Here is a 27,748-nt window from a genome sequence, read left to right as displayed (position 1 = left end):
GCAGAGCCACCTGCTGTGGTGTCCTTCCTCTGATGTCTCCTTTTGCAGCTTCTGGGAACTCCACTTATTGTTTTCTTCTAAGTTTTGAAGTATACCTTGCTTTGGCTAACTATAAATTGTGGTTTTTATGAGGTTGAGTGGAAATAGTATTCTGAAATTTTTCCAGCATGACTATCCTGTGTGTGCGTGCGTGTGTGCGTGTGTGTGTGTGTGTGTGTGCACGCGTGCGCGCACGCTCAGTCATGTCTGACTCTTCGCGACTCCCTGGGCTGCAGCCTGGGAGTCTTCCTCTGTCCATGGGACTTTCCAGGCAGGAAGACTGGAATGGGTTACCATTGTTTTCTCCAGGGGGTCTTCCTGACCTAGGGATTGAACCCTGTCTCTTGCGTTTCATGCATTGCCAGGTGGTCTTCTCCACTGCATTACCTGGGAAACCCCTGTGACTATCCTGTGGGAGTGTATAAAACACTTTTTGGGAGCCTTTGGCCTTTTATTGTATTTGTCTGTGCAGGGAAATATCAGTGAACACTCTTGTTGGGCATAGGATTATGAAAACGCAGTGAAGTCTGTTGTTCTTGTCTTTGGCTGTGAATCAGAATCACTGTTTAGGCTTTAAAAAGAAATGTGTGCCTGTACCCACCCCAAACCTGTAGAATCTGAACAACCCTACTTGAGACCCACTGCTGAAGTTTATTAGTCCTGCTGTTTGAAAATCATCAGGATGGATAAAGTTATTTTAGAAAGTAGTGGGACTTCCCTGGCTGTCCAGTGGATAGGACTTCACCTTCTGATGCAGGGGGTGTGGGTTCAGTCCCTGCTTGGAGAGCCTCATGCTTGCAGCCAAAAACCAAAACATAAAAGGGAAGCAATATTGTAACAAATTAAAGAAAGGCTTTAAAAATGGTCCACATTTAAAAAAGAAAAAAGAAAGTAGTTACTTTTCATAGAATGAATTAGAATAGTGTCCACTTGAAAATACATTGGCAGAACAATATATCTTTTCAGTTGCAGTGTCTAGCAGAGTGAGCTCAGTTTTTCCTGATATTTTATTGTGAAAACTTCCATGCACCCACAACAACTGACAGGTCTGTACAGTGAGCCCCTGCACACTCATCCCTGGATCATACTAATCTATCCTCTGTCCACTGGTGCATCTTACCTGACTCTGTTAGACACTTCATGCATATTATTAACAAGATTGACTTCAGTGTAGCTTTTTTGTCTTTAGGGCAGAACTTACCCATAATAAAATATACGTTTTGAGTTTCCTGTTCCATAAGTTTCAACAGACATAATCAGTGTAACCACCCACTCACTGGTACTCCCACTTCGAAGGTTCTCACGTGCCCCTTACTGGCTCTGTCCTGCTCTCTCTACTCATAGGCAACCACTGATCTGATCTTTTTCTGTTGGGGATTGGTTTTGCCTGTTCTAGACTTTCATGTAAATAATATCATGTAATCACATTACATGCTTGTTTCAGTTTGTAATGATTTATTAGTTTTAGTAGTTCATTCTGTATACTTTTAAAGTTTTTGTGCCTTTTCATCCTATCCTTCCAGTATTAATGCATTAAAACATACTTAAAACGTTTTTTGTGAAACATTCGTTCTAAAAGATACTCTGAGAAAAACTAATTATATGGAAAAATTCAAAGTCTATTTCTTACTCATTACATTTCATGACTATTTGTTGTTCTTGTTTTTTTTAAAAATTTGTGGTTAGAAAGCAAAGTGTAGGGCCTTGCTGATGGATCAGTGGTAAAGAATCCTTCTGCCAGTGCAGGAGACATGGGTTTGATCCCATGTCTGAGAAGATCCCCTGTGCCACAGAGCAACTAAGCCTGTGCACCAGAACTAGAGTCTGGGAGCTGCAGCTACTGAAGGCTGCATGCCCCAGAGCCCAGGCTCTGCCAGAGAAGCTGCTGAGATGAGAAGCCCTCACCCTGCAGCTAGAGAGGAGTGCCCACTCGCCGCATCCAGAGAAAGCCTGTGGACAGCAACAGGGACCCAGAACGGCCAAAAGTAAATAAATTTAAAAAAATAAAAGAAAGCGAAGTGTAATTGTTCTTTATGTAGGTCCCAAATTAATAGTTTTTTTCTTGACATTCAGTAAAAGTTATTGTTTTTAATAAGGCATGATATATGCTTTTTGTTACAAGAAAATACTTTTTTTAATAGATAGATTTATACACCTAATTTCATTTTTAAGACCGTGGTCTTTTTTTGGGGGGGAGAGGGGCGCTGCATTATATAGCAGCTTGCGGGACCTTAGTTTTCCAACTAGGTTTCAAACCAAGGCCCCTGGCAGGGAAACTACAGAGTCTTAACCACTGGACTTTCAGGGTATTCCCAAGACTGTGTACATTATTTTGTTGTTGTTCAGTCAGTAACAAAGAGTCTGTCTGACTCTTTGCAACCCCATGGACTGCAGCATGTCAGGTTTCCCTGCCCTTCATCTGTCTCCCAGAGTTTGCTCCGATTCACGTCTATTGAGTTAGTGGTGCTGTCTTAACCATCTCATCTTCTGCTGCCCTCTTCCTTTTGAATTCAGTCTTTGCCAGCATCAGGGTCTTTTACAATGAGTCAGCTCTTTGCATCAGGTGGCCAAAGTTTTGAAGCTTAAGCATCAGTCCTTCCAATGAATATTCAGGATTGATATCCTATAGGATTGACTGGTTGGATCTCCTTGCAGTTGAAGGGACTCTCCAGAGGCTTCTCTAGAACCACAATTTGAAAGCCTCCATTCTTTGGCACTCAGCCTTCTTGATGGGCCAACTCTCACATCCGTACATGACTATTGGAAAAACCATAGCTTTGACTTTACAGAGCTTAAGTGATATCTCTGCTTTTTAATATGCTGTCTAGGTTTGACATTACTTTCCTTCTAGGGAACAAACATCTTTGAATTTCATGGCTGCAGTCACCATCCATACTAATTTTGGAGTCCAGGAAAATAAAATCTGTCACTGCTTCGACTCTTCACTTCTGTTGGCTATGAAGTTACAGGACTGGATGCTATGATCATAGTTTTTTGAATGTTGAGTTTCAAGCTAGCTTTTTCACTCTGCTCTTTCACCTTCATCAAGAGGCTCTTCAGTTCCTCTTCACTTCCTGCTGTTAGAGTGACATCATTCACACAGCTGAGATTGTAGATATTTCTCCCAGCAATCTTAATTCCATTCTGTGATTTATCCAGCCCAGCATTTTGCATGATGTACTCTACATAGAAGTTAAACAAACAGGGTGACAGTATGTAGCCTTGTTTTACTCCTTTCCCAATTTTGAACCAGTTCCTTGTCCAGTTCTGTTTCTTTTTCACCCGTGTACAGGTTTCTCAGGATCCAGGTAAAGTGGTCTGATATTCCCCCTTCGTGGATCATAACCTTTTCGTGGTGAAGAAACTTGAATAACTCAGTGAAGCTGTAAGCCATGTGGTTCAGGGCCACCTGAGACAGGCAGGTCATAATGAAGAATTCTGACGAAACGTGGTCCGCTGAAGCAGGGAATGGCTAACCACTCCAGTATTTTTGCCACAAGAACCCCATGAACAGTATGAAAAGGCAAAAGATATGACACTGGAAGATGAGGCCCCAGGTTGGAAGGTGTCCAGTATGCTACTGGGCAAGAGCAGAAGGCAATTAGTAATAGCTCTAGAAAGAATGAAGCATTTGGGCCAAAGCTGAAATGACTTTCATTTCAACTGTGGATGTATCTGGTGGTGAAAGTAAAGTCCAGTGCTGTAAAGAACAATATTGCATTGTAACCTGGAATGTTAGATCTGTGAATCAGAGTAAATTGGAGGTGCTTAAGCAGGAGATGGCAAGAATGAGCATTGACATCTTAAAGCAATCAGTGAGCTAAAATGAACAGAAATGGGTGAATTTAATTCAGATGATTATTATATCTACTACTGTGGGCAAGAAACCTTTCGAAGAAACGGAGTAGCCCTCATAGTCAACAAAAGAGTCCAAAATGCAGTATTTGGATGCAGTCTCAAAAATGACAGAATGATCTTGGTTTGTTTTCCAAGGCAAACCATTCAACGTCACAGTAAACTGAAGTCTATATCCCAACCCCCTTGATGCCAAAGAAGCTGAAGTCTACCAGTGCTTTGAAGACCTACAAGACCTTCTGTAACTAACATCAAAAAAAGATTCATTCTTTTGTCCTTTGCACATAGAGGATTGGAATTCAAAAGAAGGAAGTCAAAGGATACCCAGAATAACAGGCAGGTTTGGCCTTGGAATATAAAATAAATCAGAGCAAACACTAACACACTGATCATAGTGAACACCCTTTTTCAATGACCCAAGAGATGACTCTACACATGGACGTCACCAGAGGTCAATACCGAAATCAGATTGATTATGTCCTTTGTAGGCAAAGATGGAGAATTTCTGTGCAGTCCACAGGAAAAAGACCTGGAGCTGACTGTGGCTCAGATCATGAGCTCCTTATTGCAAATTCAGGCTTAAATTGAAGAACATAGGGAAAACCACTAGGCCAGTCAGTTAATGACCTAAATCAAATCCCTTATGATTATACAGTCGAGGTGACAAATTGATTCAAGGAATTAGATCTGGTAGACAGAGTGCCTGAAGAACGATGGCCAGAGGTTTGTAATATTGTACAGGAGGAAGTAATCAAAACCATCCCAAAGAAAAATACACGAAGGCAAAATGGTTGTTTGAGGAGGCTGAGGAAGGAGGAGATATACCGAACTGAATGCTTAGTTCCAGAGAATAGCAGTGAGAGATAAGAAAGCCTTCTTCAACGAACAATGCAAAAAAGTAAAGGAAAACAATAGAATGTGAAAGACTAGAGATCGCTTCAAGAAAATTGGAGATACCACGGGAACATTTCATGCAGAAATGGGCAACAAAAAAGGACAGAAACAGCAAGAACTTAACAGAAGCAGGAGAGATTAAGAAGAGGTGACAGGAATACACAGAAGAACTATACAGGAAACGTCTTAATGACCTGGATAACCATGATGGTGTGATCACATGCCTAGAACCATATATCCTGGAGTGAAGTCAAGTGGGCCTTAGGAAGCATAACTACAAACAAACCTAGTGGAGGTGATGGAATTTCAATTGACCTGTTTAAAATTCTAAAAGGTGATGCTGTCAAATTGCTGCACTCAGTATGTTAGCAAATTTGGAAAACTCAGCAGTGGCCCCAGGATTGGAAAAGGTCTATTTTCATTCCAGTCCTAAAGAAGGATAATGCCAAAGAATGTTCAGACTGTCGTACAGTTGTGCTCATTTCACATCTAGTAAGGGTATGCTCAAAATCCTTCAAGCTCTGCTTCAGCAGTATGTGAATCAAGAACTTCCAGATAGATGTACAAGCTGAATTTAGAAAAGGCAGAGGAACCAGAGATCAAATTGCCAAAATTCATTGGATCATAGAGAAAGCAAGGGAATTCCAGGAAAACATTTATTTTTGCTTCATTGACTGTGCAGACTCTTTGACTGTCTGGATCACAAGAAACTGGAAAATTCTCAAAGAGGTAGAAATACAGAGCACCTCACCTGTCTCCTCAGAAAACTGTGTGCATTGTATGTGTCTGTAGTGTGGCTGATTTTGCGAAAGTGCAGATCAGAGCAGAAGAGCCTTAGACGCACTGTTGTCTCTGCTCTGTTTCCCGGGGACTGACCATTTTCTCCTGCACACAGCGATTCAGGATGAGTTCTTAACTGTGGTTTAGCTTGTTTTCTTCATTCATTTCTGGGACATAGTGGCTTTTAATAATTGGAGCTTACCTTGGAATAAACCTTCTTTTCTTCCTTTTAGAACTTTTGATCCTACTGATGAGGAAAGAGTGCTTCCACCTAGGTAGTAAGCTTTGTGTTTCCTTTCGGGGCCTGCCCTGCAAAAGACAGGCTAGATTATAATTTTGCACTTTTTTTCCAAGTGACTATTTCTTATAACCCTGTTTAGAGTTACTGTATTTTGAGGGAAAATAAAGGAGGGAATAAGATGTAAAGAAGGGAAAGTTAAGAGGCTAATAACAGACACACTAAACTTAATTTTTAAATTTTTGTCAGGGGCTGACCTTTGTGTGAAGAACTGTTTCGTTTATTGTAAACCTTCTCAGTCTGTGCAGATAGTAGAAATATACTAGCCGGTTGTTTGCTTAGTCAGGCCTCTTAAAAAGTTTTATTGCTATTTCTGTTACATTACTAATATCATTTATGGACATCAGTATTCACTTTTTATAGTTTTTATATAGTTCTTATGGAGTTTATTTTGGCTTTTTCTGACTTTGTATTGTGCATGGTTTTTAGGGTTTTCTTTTCTCTTGGTCTAGTCAGTGCTCTTTAGTTATATGTGTTTCAATTTTAAGTGTCCAGAGATGAGTTTTTAATTTTTTTTTTTTAAAGAATGTGACAACTTTTCTCCTGGTTTTATAGTTTCTCTGTGGAGGATATAAAATATTGGATATGGCTTTTTTCCCCAAATAACTCATGATTATTTTGGGCAGAAAATGCATTTGCATACAGAAGTGTTTAATAGGATCATAAAAACCCCATGATGCTACCCACAACAGGGCTGGTGGAGTTCAGGAGTGGCATGATTCCTGAGGTTTGTCAAGGAGACCTGGCCTGGGCCCAAGGGTGGTGGTGCAGGTGGGGTCCTCCAGGTGGAGGACTGTGAAGAGCAGTGGTATGTATGGTGGACAGGGAGCAGCAGATAGGGGTGGGCCAGCCTGGAGGGACATGGACTGCTTGAGTGCTCAGCTGCATCTAAATCTAGGAGAATGCAGCTGCAGATGCAGTGGACACATTCTGGGGGGACACATTTTTAAACTCGAGGCTAAAAGCTGTTGCACAAAGGGCTGTGAGTGTTAGGAAGAAAGTCAGAACTCAGTCCTGCTAGCAATGAGAACTCAGTTGAATCCTGATTCTGTAGCCCAAGGGTTCTCAAACTCTGAGGTTCGTTAGGATCACCTGGAGTCTTGGTCAGACACTGGCCTGACCAGTGAGTGTCTGGCCCCACCATTAGAATTTATGATTTCTTGGTTTTGGGGACTTGGGAATTTGTATTTCTAACATGGTTCCAAGTTTTGCTGATGATGTTTGCTTTTCAAAGTGTGTTGTGTCTGTACAGCCAAAGTCTATTACCTTGAGAGTTTCAGAGACAGGAAGAGAGCTGATCCTGGGAAGATGGCATCAAACAGTTTTCAGAGGAAGTTGATCTGGGCTTGAGAGAGGATGGCTGTGCTATAGTCACAGAGAGAAAGCCCAGGGTGGTAGTAAAGGGTTCACACCTTTCTTTATTGATCAACTTTGTCAATTCTGACACATTTTTTGCAGGTTTTGTTAACTAAGGCAGATAAAGTTTACCTCGAATCTTCTGTTACTTACTGTATCTGCCAACGTATCTCTTACCATCTTGTTTCATGTTTTTGCATAACTGGACATTTTTCTTTAAGACAGAAATTACTATCTTTCTTCCTTGATAGTACTCTTTAGCATCTTGCTTATATATTTGTGTTTCTCTGCCAGCCTTCTTTCTGGTTTAATCTCAGCCATTCATGTGGTTGAGGTTATGACTTTTATCTGAATTAAGTAGCCTCTAATTCAGATAGTGGGCTTCCCTGGTCGCTCAGTGGTAAAGAATCTGCCTGTCAGTGCGGGAGACACAGGTTTGATCCCTGGGTCAGGAGGATCCTCTGGAGAAGGAAATGGCAACCCACTTCAGTATTCTTGCCTGGAGAATCCCACGGACAGAGAAGCCCGGTGGGCTGTAGTACATGGGATCACAAAACAGTCGGAGATGACTTAACAACTAAACAACAACAAATTCAGAGTGTGGTTCTACACCAATTCTGTGATTCTTCAGCACCAACTGAATGTCTGATAATTCAGTCCAGTTCTGACACTTAACTACTGGAGTTCAGTCCTCACAAGTGAAGGGCTCAGTTCTCCAAGGGTGCCTCCACTTCAGATGCCAGACTCCGATGGGATTCCCAGGTTACTCTCACAGTTGCCTGACTGACTACAAATTTAGAGGTTTCCATAACCCTCTAATCCCCCAGTTTTTTTGTTCAAGAGATTTTATTTAATCTCCAACCTCTCTCTCTCTAGAGGTCAGGAGATGGTCCTGATAGTTTTCCCCTCTAATCACTGTTGGGTCTTTCTGGTGATCAGCTCACATCATGGAGCTATCTAGAGGCCCCATCCTGAGTCAGTTCCTTAGCATAAGCTCAGGTATAGTGGAAAGGAGCTTGTTGTGAATATCAAAGGATGCTCCTGAGTAAATTGCAAGGGTTTTAGAATCTCTGTGCCAGGAACCTAGACCAAAGACCAAGTCAATATTTTTATTATACCACAGATAAAAAAGTATGATATTGGTGTTAAACATTTTAGCAGAACTCTGGAGTCCATATTATAAGAGTCCCATTTTACATGTTTAATAAGCAAAGAGAATGTGCTAATTAATTAAGAAGTGTAAAGTTGGTTTTGCATCTTGGCATACAATAGCATGAAGAGGCAAAGGCATGTGTACATTTATTTGTTAACTTTTGTGTGGTGACTGATGATCTAGTAGTCTCTCAGCATTTGTACAGGATTTCATGAATTCAGTAAGTCACTTCAGTCACTCAGTCGTGTCCAACTCTTTGCGACTCCATGGACTGCAGCATGCTAGGCTTCCATGTCCATCCCCAACTCCTGGAGCTTGCTCATGTCCATCAAGTTGGTGATGCCACCCAACCATCTCTGTTGTCCCCTTTTCCTCCTGTCTTCAATCTTTTCCAGCATCAGAGTCTTTTCCAATAAATCTTCATATCAGGTGGCCAAAGTATTGGAGTTTCAACTTCAGCATCAGTCTTTCCAATGAATATTCAGACTGATTTCCTTTAGGATGGACTGGTTGGATTTCCTTGCAGTCCAAGGGAGGCACAAGAATCTTCTCCAACACCACAGTTCAAAAACATCAATTCTTTGATGCTCAGCTTTCTTTATAGTCCCAACTCTCACATCCATATGTGATTACCAGAAAAAAGTAGCTTTCACTATATAGACATTTGTCAGCAGTGTAATCACAAACTGATTTTTAATATGCTGTCTAGGTTGATCATAGCTTTTCTTCCAGAGAGCAAGTGTCTTTTAATTTGATGGGTGCAGTCAACATATGCAGAGATTTTGGAGCCCAAGAAAATACTCTGTCACTGTTTCCATTTTTCTCCCATCTATTTGCCATGAAGAATCAGCGAACTAAAATGGACTGCAATGAGTAAATTTAACTCAGATGACCATCATATCTACTACCGCGGGCAGGAATCCTTCGGAAGAAATGGAGTAGCCAGCATGGTCAATAAAAGAGTCTGAAATGCAGTACTTGGTTGCAGTCTCAGAAACGACAGAATGATCTCTGTTCGTCTCCAAGGCAAACCATTCAATATCACAGTTATCCAAGTCTGTGCCCCAACCAGTAACGCTGAAGAAGCTGAAGTTGAATAGTTCTATGAAGACCTACAAGACCTTTTAGAACTAACACCCAAAAAGATATCCTTTTCATTACAGGGGACTGGAATGCAAAAGTAGGAAGTCAAGAAACACCTGGAGTAACAGGCAAATTTGGCCTTGGAATGCGGAATGAAGCAGGGCAAAGACTAATAGAGTTTTGCCAAGAAAATGCACTGGTCATAGCAAACACCCTCTTCCAACAACACAAGAGAAGACTCTACACATGGACATCACCAGATGGTCAACACCGAAATCAGATTGATTATATTCTTTGCAGCCAAAGATGGAGAAGCTCTATACAGTCAACAAAAACAAGACCAGGAGCTGACTGTGGCTCAGGTCATGAACTCCTTATTACCAAATTCAGACTGAAACTGAAGAAAGTAGGGAAAACCGCTAGACCATTCAGGTATGACCTAAATCAAATCCCTTATGATTATACAGTGGAAGTGAGAAATAGATTTAAGGGCCTAGATCGGATAGATAGAGTGCCTGATGAACTATGGAATGAGGTTCGTGACATTGTACAGGAGACAGGGATCAAGACGATCCCCATGGAAACGAAATGCAAAAAAGCAAAATGGCTGTCTGGGGAGGCCTTACAAATAGCTGTGAAAAGAAGAGAGGCGGAAAGCAAAGGAGAAGAGGAAAGATCTAAGCGTCTGAAGGCAGAGTTCCAAAGAATAGCAAGAGGAGATAAGAAAGCCTTCTTCAGCGATCAATGCAAAGAAATAGAGGAAAAGAACAGAACGGGAAAGACTAGAGATCTCTTCAAGAAAATTAGAGATACCAAGGGAACATTTCATGCAAGGATAGGCTCGATAAATGACAGAAGTGGTCTGGACCTAACAGAAGCAGAAGATATTAAGAAGAGGTGGCAAGAATACACGGAAGAACTGTACAAAAAAGATCTTCGTGACCCAGGTAATCATGATGATGTGATCACTAATCTAGAGCCAGACATCTTGGAAAGTGAAGTCAAGTGGGCCTTAGAAAGCATCACTACGGACAAAGCTAGTGGAGGTGATGGAATTCCAGTTGAGCTGTTTCAAATCCTGAAAGATGATGCTGTGAAAGTGATGCACTCAGTATGCCAGCAAATTTGGAAAACTCAGCAGTGGCCACAGGACTGGAAAAGGTCAGTTTTCATTCCTGTTCCAAAGAAAGGCAATTCCAAAGAATGCTCAACTACACCACACAATTGCACTCATCTCACATGCTAGTAAAGTAATGCTCAACATTCTCCAAGCCAGGCTTCAGCAGTACGTGAACCGTGAATTCCCTGATGTTCAAGCTGGTTTTAGAAAAGGCAGAGGAACCAGAGATCAAATTGCCAACGTCTGCTGGATCATGGAAAAAGCAAGAGAGTTCCAGAAAAACATCTATTTCTGCTTTATTGACTCTGCCAAAGCCTTTGACTCTGTGGATCACAACAAACTGTGGAAAATTCTGAAAGAGATGGGAATACCAGACCACCTGACCTGCCTCTTGAGAAATCTGTATGCAGGTCAGGAAGCAACAGTTAGAACTGGACATGGAACAACAGACTGGTTCCAAATAGGAAAAGGAGTACGTCAAGGCTGTATATTGTCACCGTGTTTATTTAACTTCTATGCAGAGTACATCATGAGAAACGCTGGACTGGAAGAAACACAAGCTGGAATCAAGTTTGCTGGGAGAACTATCAATAACCTCAGATATGCAGATGGTACCACCCTTATGGCAGAAAGTGAAAAGGAGCTAAAAAGCCTGTTGATGAAAGTGAAAGAGGAGAGTGAAAAAGTTGGCCTAAAGCTCAACATTCAGAAAATGAAGATCATGGCATCCGGTCCCATCACTTCATGGGAAATAGATGGGGAAACAGTGCAAACAGTGTCTGACTTTAATTTTTTGGGCTCCAAAATCACAGCAGATGGTGATTGCAGCCATGAAATTAAAAGGCGCTTACTCCTTGGAAGAAAAGTTATGACCAACCTAGATAGTATATTCAAAAGCAGAGACATTACTCTGCCGACTAAGGTCCGTCTAGTCAAGGCTATGGTTTTTCCAGTGGTCATGTATGGATGTGAGAGTTGGACTGTGAAGAAGGCTGAGCGCCGAAGAATTGATGCTTTTGAAGTGTGGTGTTGGAGAAGACTCTTGAGAGTCCCTTGGACTGCAAGGAGATCCAACCAGTCCATTCTGAAGGAGATCAGCCCTGGGATTTCTTTGGAAGGAATGATGCTAAAGCTGAAGCTCCAGTACTTTGGCCACCTCATGCGAAGAGTTGACTCACTGGAAAAGACTCTGATGCTGGGAGGGATTGGGGGCAGGAGGAGAAGGGAACGACAGAGGATGAGATGGCTGGATGGCATCACTGACTTGATGGACGTGAGTCTGAGTGGACTTCGAGAGATGGTGATGAACAGGGAGGCCTGGCGTGCTGTGATCATGGGGTCGCAAAGAGTCGGACCCGACTGAGCGACTGAACTGAACTGAACTGATGAAACTGGATGCCATGATCTTCAATTTTTGAATGTTGAGATTTAAGCCAGCTTTTTCACTCTCCTTTTTCACTTTCATCAAGAGGCTGTTTAGTTCCTCTTTGCCTTCTGTCATAAGGGTGTTTTCATCTGCGTATCTGAGGTTATTGATACTTCTCCTGGCAATCTTGATTCCAGCTTGTGTTTCATCCAGCCCAGCATTTTGCTTGATGTACTCTGCATAGAAGTTAAACAAGCAGGGTGAAAATATACAGCCTTGACATACTCCTTTCTTGGTTTGGAACCAGTCTTTTGTTCCATGTCCAGTTTTAACTGTTGCTTCTTGATCTGCATACATGTTTTGCAGGAGGCAGGTCAGGTGGTCTGGTATTCCCATCCCTTGAAGAATTTTCCACAGTTTGTTGTGATCCACATAGTCAGAGGCTTTGCTGTAGTCAACGAAGCTGAAGTAGCTGTTTTTCTGGAATTTTCTTGCTTTTTCTATGATCCAGCAGATAATGGCAGTTTGATCTTTGGTTCCTCTGCCTTTTCTGAATCCAGCTTTAACATCTGGAAATTCATGGTTCATGTACTGATGAAGCCTAGCTTGAAGAATTTTGAGCATTACTTTGCTGATGTGTGAGATGAGTGCAATTGTGCAGTAGTTTGAACATTCTTTGGCATTGCCTTTCTTTGGGATGGAATGAAAACTGACCTTTTCCAGTCCTGTGGCCACTGCTGAGTTTTCCAAATTTGCTGGCATATTGAGTGCAGCACTTTCACAGCATCATCTCCAGGATTTGAAATAGCTCAGGTGGAATTTCATCATCTCCACTAGCTTTGTTCTTAATGATGATTCTAAAGCCTACTTGATTTTGCATTTTAGGATGTCTGGCTCTAGGTGAGTGATCACACCATTGTGGTTATCTGGGTCATTAAGGTCTTTTTGTGTAGTTCTTCTGTGTCTTATCGCCACCTCTTCTTAATATCCTCTGCTTCTGTTAAGGACCATATCTGTCCTTTATCGTGCTCATCTTTGCCTGAAATGTTCCCTTGTTATCTCTAATTTTCTTTAAGACATCTTTAGTCTTTCCCATTCTGTTGTTTTCCTCTATTTCTTTGCACTGGTCGCTGAGGAATCCTTTCTTATATCTTTTTGCTGTTCTTTGGAACTCTGCATTTAAATGGGTATATTTTTCCTTTTCCCCTTTGCCTTTCTGTTCTCTTCTTTTCTCAGCTATTTTTAAGGCCTCCTCAGACGACCATTTTGCCTTTTTGCACTTCTATTTTTGGGGGATGGTCTTGATCACTGCCTCCTGTACAGTGTCAGAAACCTCCATCCATAGTTCTCCGACACTGTCTATCAGATCTAATCCCTTGAATCTATTTGTCACCTCCTCTGTTTAATCGTAAGGGATTTGATTTAGGTCACCGCCCTTATGGCAGAAAGTGAAGAGGAACTAAAAAGCCTCTTGAGGAAAGTGAAAGAGGAGAGTGAAAAAGTTGGCTTAAAGCACAACATTCTCAAAACAAAGATGGCATCTGGTCCCATTTCCTCATGGTAAATAGATGCGAAACAGTGGAAACAGAGAGAGATTTTATTCTTTTTGGCTCCAGAATCACTGCAGATGATGAGTACAGCCATGAAATTAAAAGACGCTTACTCCTTGAAAGGAAAGTTATGACCAACCTAAACAGCATATTAAAAAGCAGAGACAGAGGTCTGTCTAGTCAAGGCTGTGGTTTTTCTAGTAGTCATGTATGGATGTGAGAGTTGGACTATAAAAAAAGCTGAGCACCAAAGAATTGATACTTTTTCACTGTGGTGTTGGAGAAGACTCTTGAGAGTCCCTTGGACTGCAAAGAGATCAAACTGGTCAGTTCTAAAGGAAATCAGTCCTGAATATTCATTGGAAGGACTGATGCTGAGGCTGAAACTCCAATATCATGGCCACCTGATGTGAAGAGCTGATATATTTGAAAAGACCCTGATGCTGGGAAAGATTGAGGACAGGAGGAGAAGGGGACGCCAGAGGATGAAATGGTTGGATGGCATTACTGACTCAATGGACACAAGTTTGGGTACGTTCCGGGACTTCGTGTTGGACAGGGAGGCCTGGTGTGCTGCAACTCATGGAGTTGCAAAGACTCGGACACAACTGAGCGACTGAACTGAACTGAATAGAGGTTCTTTATCTTTGGGTGCAGAAATATAGTCAGTCTGATTTCGATATTGACCATCTAGTGATGTCCATGTGTCAAGTCTTCTCTTGTGTTGTTGCAAGAGGGTGTTTGCTACCACCAGTGCATTCTCGGCAAAACTGTTAGCCTTTTACCTGCTTTGTTTTGTACTCCAAGGCCAAATTTTCTATTACTCCAGGTATCTCTTGACTTCCTACTTTTGCATTCCAGTCCTCTGTAATGAAGAGGACATCTTTTTTGAGTGTTAGTTCTAGAAGGTCTTGTAGGTCTTCATAAAACCGTTCAAGTTCAGCTTCTTTTGCATTACTGATCAGGTCATAGACTTGGATTACTGTGAATGGTTTGCCTTGGAGATGAACAGAGATCATCCTGTCGTTTTTGAGATTGCATCCAAGTACTGCATTTCAGACTCTTATGTTGGCTACGATGGCTACTCCATTTCTTCTAAGGGATCCTTGCCCACAGGGGTAGATATAATGGCCATCTCAGTTAAATTCTCCCTTTCCTGTCCGTTTTATTTCACTGATTCCTAAAATGTTGATGTTCACTCATGCCATCTCCTGTTTGACCACTTCTAATTTGCCTTGATTCATGGACCTAACATTCCAGGTTCCTGTGCAGTATTGCTCTTTACAACATCAGACGTTACTTCTATCCCCATCACATCCCCAACTGGGTGTTGTTTTTGCTTTGGCTCTGTCTCTTCATTTTTTGTGGAGTTATTTCTCCGCTCTTCTCCAGTATCATATAGGATACCTACTGATCTGGGGAGTTCATCTTTCAGTGTCATGCCTTTTCGCCTTTTCATTTTGTTCATGGGGTTCTCAAAGCAAGAAAACTGAAGTCGTTTGCGATTCCCTTCTCCAGTGGACAACATTTTGTCAGAACACTATGCATTGACCCGTCCATCTTGGGTGACCCTACATAGCATGGCTCATAGTTTCATGGAGCTAGACAAGGCTGTCATCCATGTGATCCATTTGGTTAGTTTTCTGTGATTGTGGTTTTCATTCTTTCTGCCCTCTGACAGATAGGGATAAGAGGCTTATGGAAGCTTCCTGATGAGAGAGACTGACTGAGGGGAAACTGGGTCTTGTTCTGATGGGCGGGGCCGTGTTCGGAAAATCTTTAGTTTAGCTTTCTGTTAGTGGGTGTGGCTGTGTTCCCTCCTGGTTGCTTGATCTGAGGCCAATCTGTGGTGGAGGTAAGGAAGATAATGGTGACCTCCTTCAAAAGGTCCCATGGACACACTACTGCCCTCATTGTCCCGACCCTGCAGCAGGCCACTGCCGAAGCTCGCCTCCGCTGGAGACTGCTGGACAGTGATGGGCATGTCTGGGTCAGTAACTTGTGAGGTCACTGCTCCTTTCTCCTGATTCCTGGTGCAAGAAAGGTTTGTTTGTGCCCTCGAAGAGTCTGTTTCCCCAATCCTGTGTAAGCTCTTGTGGCTCTATGGTAGGGTTAATGGTGCCCTCCGCCAATAAGGTTTTATGCCATACCCGGGTCTGCTGTACCCAGATCCCCTGTGGCAGGCCACTGCTGACCTGTCCCTCCACAGGAGACACTCAGACACAGTTCTGGCTCAGTATCTGTGGGTTGGGTGTACATTTTGTACCCTTCTTTTGTCTGAGCAGCTTAGGCCCCCAGGTGCTTGGTGAGCACGCTGTCCCAAGGGGGCTGTGTGTCTCGATCTCCTCGGTCCCAGCCGCTCAGTTTCCCAAGGGCACTGTGAGAGTACCATATCAGGTGTGCTGTGTGTCTCTTCTGGAGAGCTGCCGATGTCAACCGTCCAGGATCTCAGGAAGTCGGCATCAGCAGCTGGGAGCCTCCTCACAGTTTGGTGGAAGATGTTGTCTTTGGGGCTGAGATTGTAGCAGTCCCTTGCCTTCCAGTTCTGGCTGTCGCAAGCCTGCCTCTGCCTCTGGGCATTCTCCTTTGGTATTCCCTCAGTCCTTTGTTCTGTGAGCAGGCCAGGCTACCCGGTAGGTTGTTAGGTTAGAGCCTGTCTTGGGAAAATTCCCATTTCTGCATTTGTAGTTAGGCGTGTATTCTCTGGATGTTTTTTTTTTTTTTTTTTTTTCTCCCGGTTATGTTGCCTTCTGAGATTCCAAAAGTCCCCACACACCTGTCTGTGAGAGGGTTTCCTACTGTGTGGAAACTTCAGGACTCCCTCCCCAGGACAGGTCTCTGTCCCTAACCCTTTTGTCTCTTTGTCTTTTGTATTTTGTCCTACCTCCTTTCGAAGAGATTGGGCTGCCTTTCTGGGTGCCTGGTGTCCTCTGCCAGTGTTCAGGTGGTGTTTGGTGGAAGTTGCTCAGCATTCAGATGATCTTTTGATGAATTTGTGGGGGAGAAAGTGGTCTCCCTATTCTCCATCATCTTGAAGTATCTCCTTTTAGATTTAATTAATTTTATTAATTGAGATCTTTAGTGTAATGGTTTATTTTATGTATCAACTTTGCCATGCCATGTAGTCCAGATATTTGTTTGATTAAATATTACTCTAGATGTTTCTATGAAAGTGAATTTTGAATGAAATTCACACGTAAATCCGTGGACTTTGTGTAAAGCAAATTACACTTAATGTGGCTGGGCCTCATCCAGTCACGGGAAGAGGCTGAGTAGAGAAAAGACTAACTTTCTTCCAGCAAGAAGAAATTTTCCCTCCAGATTGCCTTTGGACTCAAAACTGTAACATCAGCTGTTCCTTCGTCCCCACCTTGCTTGCTTTTTCTGTAGTTTTTGAAGTTTAATTTCCACCATTGTGGAAGCCAATTCCTTAAAATAAATCAGTCTCCCTCTGCCACCAACACATGTGTAATCCCCTCCTCCCATTCCTGTTTCATTTTTGTGGAGAATTTTCAGTGATACATTTATTTATTTATTTATTTATTTTTACAGTTGTCCCAGAACCATTTGTTGAAAAGATTTTTCTTTCTCCAGTGGTTTGTATACATAACTTTGTTGAAAATTAATTGGCTAACCCTTAAACTTAAGGGTTTATTTTTAAACCTCAGTTCTGTTCCATTAATGTATATATCTATACTTATGCCAGTATCAAACTTTCTTGTAGTTTTTTAGTAAGTTTTGAGATTAGAATGTATGAGTCCTCCAGTTTTGTTTTCTTTAAAGTTTATCTTGGCTATTTTGGGTTCCTTGCATTTTCATAATTTTAGGTTCATCTTGTCAATATCTACAGTAAATACATCTGGCATTTTGATAGGAATTGTACTGAATTTATAGTTATAGTTTTGGGGATTATTGCCATCGTAATACTATTGTCTTTCATTGCATGACATGAAAAGTTTTGCTGTTTATTTAAATCTCTTAATGTTTTTGTATTTAGATTGTTGTTGTTCAGTCACTAAGTCATGTATGACTTTGCGACCCCGTGGACAACAGGCTTCTCTGTCCTCTGCTTTCTCCTGGACTTCGCTTAATTCATGTCCACTGAGTTGGTGATGCCATTTAACCATCTCATTTTCTGTTGCCCCCTTCTCCTCCTGCCTTAGATCTTTCCCAGCATCAGATTCTTTTCCAGTGCATCGGCTCTTCCCATCACATGGCCAAAGAATTGGAGCTTCAGCTTCAGCAAAAGTTCTTCCAGTGAATATTCACGTTAATTTCCTTTAGGATTGACTGGTTTGATCTCCTTGGTGACCAAGGGCCTCTCAAGAGTCTTCTCCAGCTCCACAATTCAAAAATATCAATTATCCTGTGCTTAGCCTTCTTTATGGTCCAACTCTCACATCAGTAACATGACTAATGGAAAAACCATAGCTTTGACTGTATGGACCATTGTTGGCAATACACTGTCTAGGTTTGTCATAACTTTCCTTCCAGGGAGCAAGCATCTTTGAATTTCATGGCTGCAGTCATCATCTGCAGTGATTTTGGAGCCCAAGAAAGTAAAGTCTCACTGTTTCCATTTTTCTCCCATCTATTTGCTGTGAAGTGATGTGCCCAGATGTCACGATCTTAGTTGTTTGAATGTTGAGTTTTAAGCCAGCTTTTTCCACTCTGCTGTTTCACCCTCAAGAGGCTCTTTAGTTTCTCTTCACTTTCAGCCATTAGAGTGGTATCATCTACGTATCAAGGTTGTTGATATTTCTCCTGGTGTTTTCATTTTTGGCTGCAAAGAACATAATCAGTTGGATTTCGATGTTGACCATCTGGTGATGTCCATATGTAGAGTAGTCTCTTAGGTTGTTGGAATAGGAAGTTTGCTCTGATCAGCGTATTCTCTTGACAAAACTGTTAGCCTTTGCCCTGCTTCATTTTGTCCTCCGAGGCCAACCTTGCCTGTTATTCCGGGTATCTCTTCACTTCCTGCTTTTGCATTCCGATTCCCTATGATGAAATGGACATCCTTTTTTGGTGTTAGTTTTAGAAGGTGTTGTGGGTTTTCATAAGACTTCTCAACTTTGCCTTCTTCGGCATCTGTGTTTGGGGAATAGACTTGCATTACTGTCATGTTGCATGGTTTGCCTTGGAAATGAACCAAGATCATTCTGTCATTTTTGAGAGTGCACCCAAATAGTGCATTTTGGACTCTCTTTGTTGACTATGAGGGCTACTCCATTTCTTCTAAGGGATTCTTGTCCGCAGTATTAGATATAATGGCCATCTCAGTTAAATTCTCCCATTCCTGTCTAGTTCACTGATTCCTAAGGTGTCAGTGTTCAGTCTTTCCATCTCCTGCTTGACCACTTCCAGTTTGCCTTGATGCATGGGCCTAACATTCCAAGTTCCTATGCAATATTGTCTTTATAGCATCAGACTTTACTTTCACCTCCAGTCACCTCCACAGATGAGCACTGTTCCACTGAGGCTCTGCCGTTTCATTGTCTCTGGAGCCATTAGTAAGTGCCATCTGCTCTTTCCCAGTAGCATATTGGACATCTTCCAACCTGGGGGGGTCATCTTTTTTAGTATATTGGACATCTTCCCACTTGTGGGGGGGCTCATCTTTTGGCGTCATATCTTTTGGCCTTTTCATATTCTCTGTGGAGTTCTCCAGGCAAGAATACTGGAGTCAGTTGCCATTTCTTCCTCCAGTGGACCATGTTTTGTCAGAACCTTTCACTATGACCCATCTGTCTTGGGTGACCTGGCGTAGTTTTGGTCATAGATTCGTTGTGCTATGCAAGCTCCTTCGCAACAACAAGGCTGTGATCCATGGAAGGGAATGTTCTTAGATACCTATAGTTTTTCTTTTTATTAATTACAACCTATTTTTTTTTAAATTGAGGAGCCTGTATTAGTGAACAAGCTTTCTTCAAGGTAGTGATTAATAAAGTGAAAATAAAACACAGTTGAACTTATGTTGTGCAGTAGAATGCAGGAGTCTCTGATGGTGGCCCTGGGCTGTTTTAGGAGTGCTGTTCCAGCTGTGGTCCCTGCCCGTGTGGGGAGAACAGCACAGAGGGGTTGCCTGTACCTCTAGCCTGGACCTCAGCATAGTGACTAAGCAATAACAACTCCTCTTTCTGTAGGTCCTACACCTAGCACCTTCTGACAGTGCTTTGAGAGGAAATCTCACTGGGTGGTTGTGAAAAATCTTCTTACTGTACTAGGAGAGTGTTAAAGTCTTCTGGTCTTCATTTCATCTGCTGCGATCTGCTCTTCCTCTTCAGGGTGTTACCCTGGAACATTAGGAAGGTCAATTCCCACACTCCCCTATCCCCATCTTTCCATAATCTGTGGGGTGTGTGTGTCCGTAATAGTTTATGTTCTGTTTGTTTGCTCTCTGTAAACTTTGAGCCCTGTGTTAATGGAAAGAAGAGATGACATACTTAACCTTTTGTCTCAGAGCTTGTTGTGGAGCTCTTCTTGGTTGGTTTTGTATCCTCAAGTGACTTCCTCCTGCTTTTGTTATTGTAAATGTTCTTGTTTATGCTCCTGAGAGTAAAACTTGAGTTGTGTTTAGTGATGCTTCTTGTCTGCTTCCTGGTGATGAACGATTATATTGCTGATGTTATATGAGCATTTTATGTTCTTTTTTATTGGTAATATTTACAGTGAGGTTTGCATCAGAGGTTGACAGACTTACTCTAAAGGGCGAGGGAACCCACTTTTGGGACCCTGCAGTTGTGCCAAAGCAGCCATACACAAAACTAAGTAAACATTGAAATGTGAAGTTTTTAAAATGTTTTCATTAGAAAATATTCTTTTGATTACTTTTCAGCCATTTAAGATGTGAAATCTTTTCTTAGCTTTCAGACCATACATAAGCCAGCTTCAGGCTGGAGTTTGCCCCCAGCCTTGTAGGCAGACCCTGTGGGTATGTAGGGCCTAGCAGTTACAGCCTGTGCTGCATTCCAGCCCAAGCTCTTTGCCTGAAATATGCTGTGAGGTGCAGTGTCTTTTGCATCTGTGAACAGGAGACAGAAGCCTGCCTGCTGGAAAAATTGTTTTGTAAGGATTGAAAAGAATAATACTCTGCTGTATGGCCAGGTACTTTGTATTGTACACTTCAGCTTATTTTCATTTTCCTTGGGCTGTTTCATTTTTGTCCCCCTTCTTCAGTCCTAACTCTTTGAAATGTGGTCTGTCTTGGTGAATATTCAATGTATACTTTAAAAAGAAGGCATGTTCTATTCTTATTGGATGGCTTGTGGTATAAAGTGTTGATCACATCTGTTTAAATGCTTATGATTTTCAATTCCTTATCAGTGCTGATTTTCTTTCTGCTTGTTTTGTTACTGACAGGGTAGTATTGGTGTCTCTAACATAATTGTGGATTTGTCCATTTTTCCTTTTAGTTCTTGATTTGTATGTTTTGGGCTTTATTTTGACTTCATATACATGTAAGGTTGTTATGTTTTCTTTGGTGAATTTACTGCTTTATTATTATGTTCAGTTCAGTCGCTCAGTCGTGTCCAACTCTTTGTGACCCCATGAATTGCATCATGCCAGGCCTCCCTGTCCATCACCAACTCCTGGAGTTCACTCAGACTCACGTCCATCGAGTCAGTGATGCCATCCAGCCATCTCATCCTCTGTCGTCCCCTTCTCCTCCTGCCCCCAATCCCTCCCAGCATCAGAGTCTTTTCCAGTGAGTCAGCTCTTCGCATGAGGTGGCCAAAGTACTGGAGTTTCAGCTTTAGCATCATTCTCTGCTTTATCTTCAATAATTTTCTTTTCTCTGGCATCCGTTTTATGTGATATTAAAATAGTCATTTTAACTTTCTTTTGATTAGTATTGTTTGATATACATATATTTTCCATTCATTTACTTCTAATCTTATATTTTTATATTCCAAGTGAGTTTTGTAGAGATTGCATATAGTTGGGTCATTTTTAGAAAATCCATTGTGACAGTCTGTCTTTTGTGTTCAGATCATTTATAGTATAATTCATGATATATTTAGATTTTAAGACTTCTCATCTTACTGTTTGTTTTCTATTTCTGCTTCTCTCACCTGCCTTTTTTGGATATTGGAACATTGTTTTTAAGTTGTTGCTGCTGCTCAGTCCTGTCTGACTCTGTGACCCCATAGACTGCAGCACACCAGGCTTCCCTGTCCTTCACCAGTTCCTGGAGCTTGCTCAAACTCATGTCCATTGAGTCAGTGATACCATCCAAACATCTCTTCCTCTGTTGTCCCCTTCTCCCTTCAATCTTTCCCAGCATTAGGGTCTTTTCTAATGAGTCAGCTCTTTGCATCAGGTGGCCAAAGTATTGGAGCTTCAGCATTAATATCAGTCCTTTCAATGCCTATTCAGGGTTGATTTCCTTTAGGATTGACTGGTTTGATCTGCTTGCAGTTGAGGGGACTCTCAAGAGTCTTCTCCAACACAAAAATTCAAAAGCATCAATTCTTAGGCTCTCAGCCTTCTTTATGGTCCAACTCTCACATCCATACATGACTACTGGAAACATAATAGCTTTGACTGTATGGACCTTTTTGGCAAAGTAATGTCTGTGTTTTTTAAAATGCTGTCTAGGTTTGTCATAGCTTTTCTTTCAAGGAAGAAGCAGCTTTAATTTCATGGCTGCAGTCACTGTCAGCAGTGCTTTTGGAGCCCAAGAAAAGAGTCTGTCACTGTTGGCATTTTTTTTCCCCATCTATTTGCCATGAAATGATGAGACTGGATGCCATGATCTTAGTTTCCTGAATGCTGAATTTTAAGTCAGCTTTTTCACTCTCCTCTTTCACCTCATCAAGAGGCTCTTTAGTTACATTACAACAATAAACTATGTTTTGTTGGATTTTTTTTCCCCCTTTTTCTTTTGGGCCACATTGTGTGGCTTGCAGGATCACATCCCCCGACCAGGGACTAAACCCAAACCCTTAACAGTGAGAGTGCATAGTCCTAACCACTGGACTGCCAGGGAATTCCCTTGATATTTCTGTAAATTAAAGAGGTACCATTAACCATAGCTATGGCATGATGTTGAGAGAATGGGACATAAGTAGTATACTGTGACAAGGGCTTTTTCTTTGGCCTCAGGGGCAGAACATTGAGTTAATTATACTTGTCAGTTCCTGACACGCTATTTCCAAATCCATATTTTTAAGTGTTTTTCTGTCTAATGAATTTGCTTTTATGTTTGTATTTTAAATATACTGGTATTTGCAATGGCACCCCACTCCAGTACTCTTGCCTGGAAAATTCCCATGGACGGAGGAGCCTCATAGGCTGCAGTCCATGGGGTTGCTAAGAGTCAGACACAACTGAGCGACTTCACTTTGACTTTTCACTTTCATGCGCTGGAGAAGGACATGGCAACCCACTCCAGTGTTCTGGCCTGGAGAATCCCAGGGACGGGGGAGCCTGGTGGGCTGCCATCTATGGGGTCGCACAGAGTCGGACACGACTGAAGCGACTTAGCAGCAGCAGTAGTACAGTGTTCACACATTATGCTATGTCTGAGGTGCATTAGATTGCTGCGAGCCTTTGTTTCCGCATCCCCCCAGTCACAGGCCTGTCTGAGAGCTCTGTGGGCATGTGCCTAGAGGGGACTGCTGGACCTCCCGTGCCCTAGATTGCTCTCCAGGCGGGCTGTGGGTGCGACCGTCCCACAGCTGCCTCCAGCTCCACATTTCTCCTGACACTTGGCGTTATTTAGTTATTGAACTAAATAATGATAGCCCTTATCATTGAGGGCTTATTCCCTGGCATCTGGTGTTCTAGGCCCTTGGGATACAGAGAGCAAAACCAGATGGAAAAGGAATAAAAGGTCCTGCCTTGGAGCTTTTATTTTAGCTTTCTAACAGTTGTGAGTTTGGTGAGTGTAAAGTAATATTTCATTGTTTTAATTTATACTTTTTCTAAGTGTGAATTTAGTATCTTTTCATAGATTAGCTTTTTTGGGGTGCTTCTGTTGGACATTTGATATTTTTCTTATAGAATGTCGGAGTTTCTTTTATACCTTGTTGGTTTTAAATACTCTTTACTATTTGTGATATGATATACTCTTTTTTCACAGATTTAGATGTAATAATGGATGCTAACTAACACAGGTTTGAACTATGTAGGTCCACATATGAGCAGATTTTTTTTCAGTATTAAGTACTATGGTACTGCATGATCGGTGGTTTGAATTGCTGGATATGGAAGAACTGTGGATTTTTGACTGCACATGTTGTTCAAGGGTCAACTGTCTATTTCTAATTACTATTTAGAGAATAGTTTCTGTATTTAGAAAATAGTTCATTTAGTGGCAGTCTTCTAGGATAGGATGCATTTACACTTCAAGGTTAATATTAGTTCTTTCTTAACTTGCTAAGTAAGGAGTTTCATAACAATTTTTCTGAGGCTAACTTGTCAGTGGCCTAAAGTTGTGGTACTCAGTTTGCTTCTGTATTGCAGCATTGCTGAATTACTATTTCAGTGGTAGTGATCCTGTGTAACATTCGTTCTCAGTTGGTGTGGGGTAGGGCAGTGTATCGAGTTGAAGATGATTTTTGAATTATATTCCTATTCCATGTCCTCCCTTACTGTGGACTCACTGCAATTGGGAATCACTGGATAAAAACAATTAATGTTAATATCAAAGACTTAAGGTTTTTAGTTGAGAAATATAGTAGGAAGTTAATAGAATGTCTTGGAAGACATATGTCAAAGAACAGTTTGAGTGATATTTTGATTTTTCAAATGAAAAGAGTTACTGGGCCATTCATTACTTCTTAAATCGCACTGTATGTTATGTTGATGAGTCATGTAATTTTTCTCCCCAATCATCAAATGGTTAGCTAATGATGTGTGTTGCAACTTAACTTTTCCATTTTTTGGGTGAAAATTTGCAGAGACTGGCAAGTGTTATGTTACATTTTAAAAAGCAATTTATATACTTAAACTTATAAAAATTTTCCAGATGATGGTGTTGATACGCAGATTGGAACAAAGAAAGAAGACCTGAATGACAAAGAGAAAAAAGAAGAGGAAGAGACTCCTGCACCTGCATATAGGGCCAAGTCAATCCTAGAGAGCTGGGTATGGGGTCAGCAGCCAGGTATGAAGATCTTCTAAACTCCTAGTTCTTTGAAATGAATGGCTCGGCATTCATTTTCTAGATAGAGTAGATGGACTTTATTTTTGTCATGGGATTTTTAAAAATTAAGCTTAAATTTTTGTATTTTAGTAGTGTGCTCAGTCACTTGGTTGTGTCTGACTCTTTGCCACTGTATGGGCTGTAGCCCACCAGCCTGCTCTGTCCATGGGGTTTTCGTGGCAGGAGTACTAGAGTGGGTTTGCATTTCCCCCTCCAAGTTTATATTTTAGTAGACTGTGCATAACATACATCTTACCATTTCAGTCAGTTTCAAGTGTACCGTTCTCAGTGACATGAAATACACTCACACTGTTGTATACCATCCATTTCCAGAGCCTCTTTATCTGCCCAAACTGAAACTTCCCTTTCTTGCCTTGGAAATCACTTTCTGTTTTTAGGATTTTGACTAGTTTAGTTACCTCATTTAAGATGGTTGCCATCCAGCCATCTCATCCTCTGTTGTCCCCTTCTGCTGCTTTCAATCCTTCCCAGCATCAGGGTCTTTTCCAACGAATCGGCTGTTTGCATCAGGGGGCCAGAGTATTGGAGCTTCAGCTTCAACATCTGCCCTTCCAGTGAATATTCAGGGTTGATTGCCTTTTGGATTGGCTGGTTTGATCTCCTAACTGTCCAAGGTTAATGCATAATATTTGTTTTTCTCTTTCTGACTGACTTCACCCTGTATAGTAGGCTCTAGGCTCATCTGCCTCAGCTCAGCCGAGTCACATTTGTTCCTTTTTATGGCTGAGTGGTACTCCTTTGTGCATGTGTACCATTGCACACAAGCACGCCTCTATCCATTCATGTCAGTGGACATCTGGGTTGCTTCCATGTCCTGGCTGTTGTAAGTAGTGCTGCAGCAAACATTGGGGTGCATATGTCTTTTAGAATTGTAGTTTTCTGTGCCCATTTTTTAATTGAGTTTTTTTTTTTTTGTTTTAATGATGAGTGAGTTTTTGTACATTAATCCTTATTAGATATATTGTTTATAAATATCATCTATTCAGTAGGCAGCTTTATCATTTTGTTGATAGTTTTCTTCACTGTGCAGAAGCTTTTTAGTTTGATGTAGTCCCATTAGTTTATTTTTGCTTTTGTTTCCCTTGCCTGAGGAAACATATCCAGAAAGATATTGCTAGGACCAGTGTCAAAGAGCATGTTGCCTAGTTTTTCTAGAAGTTTCATGGTTTCAGGTCTTTCATATAAGTCTTACAGTTTAAAATCAGGGAGCATGATACCTCTAGCTTTGTTCTATCTCAAAAATATTTTAACTATTTGAGATTTTTTGTTTATGTTTCTATACAAATTTTAGGATTATTTGTTCTAGTTCTTTGAAAAATGTCATTGAAATTTTGATAGGAATTGCATTGAATCTGTAGATGGGTAGTGTGGTCATTTAAGTAATATTAATTCTTTCATTATATGAGCACAGTATGTCTTATGTTGCCAGTTTCCTTTATCAGTGTCTTACAGTTTTTTAACTACAGTTCTTTTACCTCCTTAGATTCATTCCTAGCTATTTTATTCTTTTTGATGTAGTTGTCAATAGGACCCTTTTTCTTAATTTCTCATTCTGATAGTTCATTGTTTGTGAATAGAAATGCAGCAGGTTTGTGTTTATTAATTTTGTATCCTAAAACTTTACCAAAATTCATTGACGAGTTCTGATAATTCTTCTGAGTGTCTTCAGGATTTTACGTCATGACATTACAAGCAGTGATGGTTTTACTTATTCCTTTACAGTTGAGATTACTTTTTCCTCTTTGCTGTGGCTAGAACTTCAAATGCTGTGTTGAAAAAAAGTTTTGAGAGTGGGCATCCTTGTGCCTTATATTAGAGGAAATGTTTCAGCTTTTCAGCATTGAATATGGTGTTAGCTCTGGGCTTATCATAAATAGTCTTTATTACATTGAGGTATGTTCCCTCTCTACCCACTCTGTTGAGAGTTTTTATGATAAATGTATATTGAGTTATGGCAAATGCTTTTACTGCATCTATTGAGGTGATTATATGATATTTATCCTTCAGTTTGTTACTATTGTATAGCACATTGATTGATTTTGTGGATGTTGATCTATTTTTGTATCCCTGGAAGAAATCCCATTTTATCATGATGTATGATTCTTTTAATGTATTGTTGAATTTTTTTGTGAATATTTTGTTGAATATTTTTGCATCTGTGAACATCAGGGTAATTGTCCTGAAATTTTCTTTTCTGGTAGTTGTCTTGTCTGTTTTTGGTATCAGGGTAATCCTGGTCTTATAAAATGAGTTTAGAAGTATTCCTTCCTTTTCTCATTTTTTTCTTTATCCTTGGAAGAGTTTGAGAAGAATTAGAATTAATTCTTCTTTGAAGGTTTTGCATAATTCCCCAATGAAGTCCTTTGGTCCTGGAGTTTGTTTGTTGGGAGGTTTCTGATGAATAATTCAGTCTCCTTACAGGTTATTGGTCTGGTCATATTTTTTATTTCTTAATGATTCAGTCTTGAAATTTTATATGTTTCTAGGAATTTATTTCATCTAATCTTCAGTTTGTTGGTGTATAATTGCATTTCTCTGGTGCCAGTTGTAACATTTCCTTTTATATTTATGATTTTATTTATTTGGGCCCTCTCTGTTTCTTGGCGATTCTAGCTAACAGTTTGTCAGTTTTGTTTATCTTTTCAAAAAACAGCTGTTGGTTTTATTGATCTTTAATATCATCTTTTTATTCTCTTTCAATTGTTCCCACTCTTATCTTTATTGTTTCTTTCCATCTAATAACTTCAGGCTTCATTTGTTCGTTCTTTTCATTTCATTTCACTTTTTTTTTTTGAGTTTATTGAGATGTTTACTTAGGTTATTTAGTTTCTTGTTTGAGATTTTTCTTTTTTTGAGGAAGACATTTATCTTTCTGAACTTCCCTGTTAGAACTGCTTTTGCTGTATCTGGTAAGTTTGGTAGGTTGCAGTTCTGTTTTCCTTTGCCTCAAGGTATTTTTTAAAATTTCTCTTTTGATTTCTTCACTGACCCATTATTCTTTAGTGGCATGTTGTTGCATTTCCATGTGTTTGTGAAGTTTCCAGTTTTCTTTTTTAATTGATTTCCAATTTCATAACTTTA

The 27,748-nt window shown here is 40.8% G+C and overlaps 1 protein-coding gene across 8 annotated transcripts in view; it reads left to right on the top strand.

The window, feature by feature from the left end:
• Positions 1-27,748, top strand: part of HERC2 (HECT and RLD domain containing E3 ubiquitin protein ligase 2) — a 243,534-nt gene that overhangs the window by 13,586 nt on the left and 202,200 nt on the right. For all 8 annotated transcript variants that reach the window (XM_004004470.5, XM_012129843.4, XM_060409588.1 and 5 more), the window contains one exon: positions 24,470-24,607. In XM_004004470.5, coding sequence (XP_004004519.1) covers positions 24,470-24,607 — 138 coding nt within the window. The remainder of the gene's footprint in view (positions 1-24,469; positions 24,608-27,748) is intronic.

Source organism: Ovis aries, chromosome 2, assembly GCF_016772045.2.
Source record: "Ovis aries strain OAR_USU_Benz2616 breed Rambouillet chromosome 2, ARS-UI_Ramb_v3.0, whole genome shotgun sequence".
NCBI classification, from domain to species: domain Eukaryota; kingdom Metazoa; phylum Chordata; class Mammalia; order Artiodactyla; family Bovidae; genus Ovis; species Ovis aries.
The sequence above is the reverse complement of the archived record's forward strand: the minus strand, read 5'-3'. Positions and strand labels throughout refer to the sequence as shown.